The 3420-nt window shown below is 38.7% G+C and overlaps 1 protein-coding gene across 3 annotated transcripts in view; it reads left to right on the top strand.

The window, feature by feature from the left end:
• LOC105171955 (protein IQ-DOMAIN 14) overlaps positions 1–3420 on the top strand; it is a 4917-nt gene that overhangs the window by 523 nt on the left and 974 nt on the right. For 2 of the 3 annotated variants that reach the window (XM_011093236.2, XM_011093238.2), the window contains exons 2-5: positions 927–1024; positions 1237–1737; positions 2005–2244; positions 2911–3042. In XM_011093236.2, the coding sequence (XP_011091538.1) occupies positions 950–1024; positions 1237–1737; positions 2005–2244; positions 2911–3042 (948 nt within the window). In that variant the 5' untranslated portion in view covers positions 927–949. Of the gene's footprint in view, positions 1–45; positions 86–926; positions 1025–1236; positions 1738–2004; positions 2245–2910; positions 3043–3420 lie in introns of those variants that run through there. The other variant, XM_011093237.2, reaches the window with a different exon arrangement.

Below are 3420 nucleotides of genomic sequence, written 5' to 3'. Positions count from 1 at the left end.
TTCTTTTGCCTACATTTTTTGGTGGGCAAGAATCTTTTTTCAGTTGCTGGTGGAATTTTTGTCAATTTTTTCATGAATCAGTGAGGTGGGAGTTCTGGGAAATTATCTGAATCTTTTCATCCACTTGAATTTGAGTGTGTGTTTGTGTGTGTGTGAGTTGGGGTTTAAAATGTTGGACATTTTCTGACTGGTTTACGGTTGTTTATCCCAGTTGGATGCTATGATTTGCTGATGTGGAGATTGTCCCCCATTTTGAGCATTTATCCCATGTTCAAATTCTTGAAATTATATCATCAATCTTGTCTTGTCCCCTTTTCAAATCATTTTAGTATATGTTTCATGATGTCCTAAACACCAGCCAGAATGTGCTGTAAATTTCTTTCCTTCCCTCAGCAACTGCTTCTACATAATTAATTGCCTTGCAGTTTTCTTCAGGCTGGGCTTGTTTTCATGTTCTGTCTTATTGGATTCGTGTTAATGAATTCTAGTGTTTTGCAAAATACAATTCCTATGTTCTCCTTTCTTAACTGAATGTTGGTATTCTCTTGCATTTGGATGCCCGTAATTCGACCATTACAATCTAAACTCGAATTTTACTCAAATTTGAATGAATTCACAATTGTTGAAGTTTTCATTCATTATTGCAACACACTTATAAAGATGTTGCTGTGGACTCAAGATTTGAACATTTGAATTGTATATTGTGAAGAAGGTGTGCCTCTTGTACTGGTTGAAGCAGTACAAGTCCGCGACACTCTGCTGTAGATTGTATTCCAACTTCTTGTTTCGGATATGTCGATGAAAATTGATGAACTGATGTGCATTTGTTTTTGAAGCTCGAGTTTCTCATACATCAATGCTATAATTTTGCATGCATGATTTGTATTGAAGCGGCTGAATTGGCCTTTATCGTGCTGGTTATGTAGGGAGAAACAGTAATGCTGAGAACATGGGGAAGAAGGGAAGCTGGTTTTCAGCAATCAAAAGAGTTTTTGCACACGACTCAAAGGAGAAGCCATCCCATGTAAGTTATTTTCTTGAGGCTCGCATAAGGAAAAGCAGAGGGCCTCTAACTTCATGTCATTATATTGACTATTATTACTTGCAATGCCATTTCAAGATCGTAAACTTTGGTTCATCACCATTTCCGAGCACTTTCAAGTATTCGGGCAAATTTTGCACCGTAGAATCAACTAGAATGTATGAGTCTTGCTTAACTAACATATGTTAATTCAGGGATCAGATAAGAAAAGCAGTAAGGAAAAGAAGAAGGGGAAAGGAATTTTTAGGCATGGAGAAACCAAATCATTCATTCCTCTCTTCAGAGAGCCAAGTAGTATCGAGAAAATATTAGGGGAAGCAGACGAACTGCTGATTAGGCCTCCTACATCTTCCGAACAGCTGAAAACTCCACCTGCTTTGCCTTGGAGGCCGAATTCTCCAAGGGTTGCTTCACATAAGGCTGCTCCCCATATAGCTTCTTCCCCTAAAGCTGCTTCTCCAAGAGTTTCTTCTGCAAGGATCACTTCTCCAAGGGCTACTTCCCCGAGGGTTGTTTCTCCCAGGGCTTTACTTCTATCCACGTTCACTCATGTGGCCGCTTCTTCTTCCAAGACCGCTTCTCCGAAGGTGCCGCAAAGCCGCAAGGAAATTAGCTATGTGCAGAGGCCAGAACTGACTCTAAGGAACCAACACCTTTCAGCCACTAAGATCCAGGCAGCATATAGAGGTTACTTGGTAATATTCTTACTAGGTGAAGAAGGTGTTCATAGAAACATTTCTTTTGTGCTTTTGCCTATTTGGAGTACCGTAACTGCTTTTGTGGATTTACCCTTTTACACCTAGTAAATGGAGAACACAGATCGATTTATATGATTACGTTTGCTATAATGCCATCAGAAGTTTATATGCGACGTCTGTAATACCTGATTTGTGTTCATCTCTTAGTCCATTCGTATTCATAGTTGCTGCCATATCCACTCATTTTATGCTTTAACATTGCAGGCACGGAGGAATTTCAGAGCTTTGAGGGGATTAGTGAGGCTTCAAGGAGTGGTAAGAGGGCAGAATGTAAAGCGACAAACGATGAATGCTATGAAACAAATGCAGCTATTGGTCAGGGTCCAAACACAAATTCAGTCACGGCGGATACAAATGTTGGAAAACCAGGCATTCCAGCACCAAGCTTACAGAAATGATAAGGAAGTCGAGAGTACCCTGAGCAAATGGACCTTGAACCAACTGGTGAGTTCTTATTCATTATCTTTTTTCCACTGTTTCTTTAAATATTTGGAGAGCTAACATCTTTGACCGGTTAAAAATTTTGCTTATCTTGAAAGCAAAATTTGCACTGTTTGTACAAGCGAAAAAGAGAAAGAAAACAATAGTTTGTAGCCATGTGTATTACATGAATTGAATTAACCTCAAACGTAACGTAATGCTTTAATTGATCGATTTCATACATTTTGTTGTCAGGTTTAAAATAATCATTTTACACCGTTTTACAGGCATCACATAAATAGTTGTAGGCAGCCTGTCTGTCATATTTCAAGAAATTCTGTCCTAATAAGGAACTTGAGCGTCCATGGACAAAGAAACATTCTAGGAACCACGTACAAATTGTTGTGCTCTTGTTTAACTTTCTGCAAATATTTCACTATCTGTCTTGCGATTTCTTAGCGAGGACTGGCTCTCCAAAAATGGTATTTGTATTTATGGGATTTATACTGTTCTGCATGAATTTTAGCTTTGAAGTTATAAAATCATCTTGTCTTTTTGTTGAATCGTGGAATTATAAATTCTTTTTTTCGGGAAAACTAGTATTAGCTATGCAAAATCATGTTCTCAATGCACATAGATCAAAAGCCACGCCGGGATAATTTGTTCTAGTCTTGTCTCCTGGTGTTGTAGACTGAGGCTGGTCTTAGTGAAGATTGGGACGATAGTATGCTGACAAAAGAGGAAATAGAAGCAAGGTTACGGAGAAAAGTGGAGGCAATCATTAAAAGAGAGAGAGCCATGGCCTATGCATATTCTCACCAGGTGAAAACCGACTTCTCCCTTTTTGCCTCGTTGACATAAATTTCCAGGAACAAGGTTACATAATACACACACAGTCAGACTGGGATTCACTTGATCACAGTAATTGAGCTCGAACTCTTTATGTAGTGCCAACTTGAGCAATCTTGGACATAGAAGCATTTTGATCTTCAAACCACTTAAAATATTTGTTCTTGCATTGGTTTTTCTGTTAGTCTCACATGCGCTATACTCCTTTCTCAGTTCCTAACGATCGGCAGTTTATATGTTGAGCACTTGGTTATGATGCTGCATACTTCAGTTTTCTTCAAGGATCATGGAACTTAATCACACTACGAGTCCGACATGTTATATAATTATGTCCTGATATATAATTATGCA

Source organism: Sesamum indicum, linkage group LG10 (assembly GCF_000512975.1).
Source record: "Sesamum indicum cultivar Zhongzhi No. 13 linkage group LG10, S_indicum_v1.0, whole genome shotgun sequence".
NCBI classification, from domain to species: Eukaryota; Viridiplantae; Streptophyta; class Magnoliopsida; order Lamiales; family Pedaliaceae; genus Sesamum; species Sesamum indicum.
Note: the sequence above shows the minus strand (reverse complement) of the source record. Positions and strands in the feature narration are given on the sequence as shown.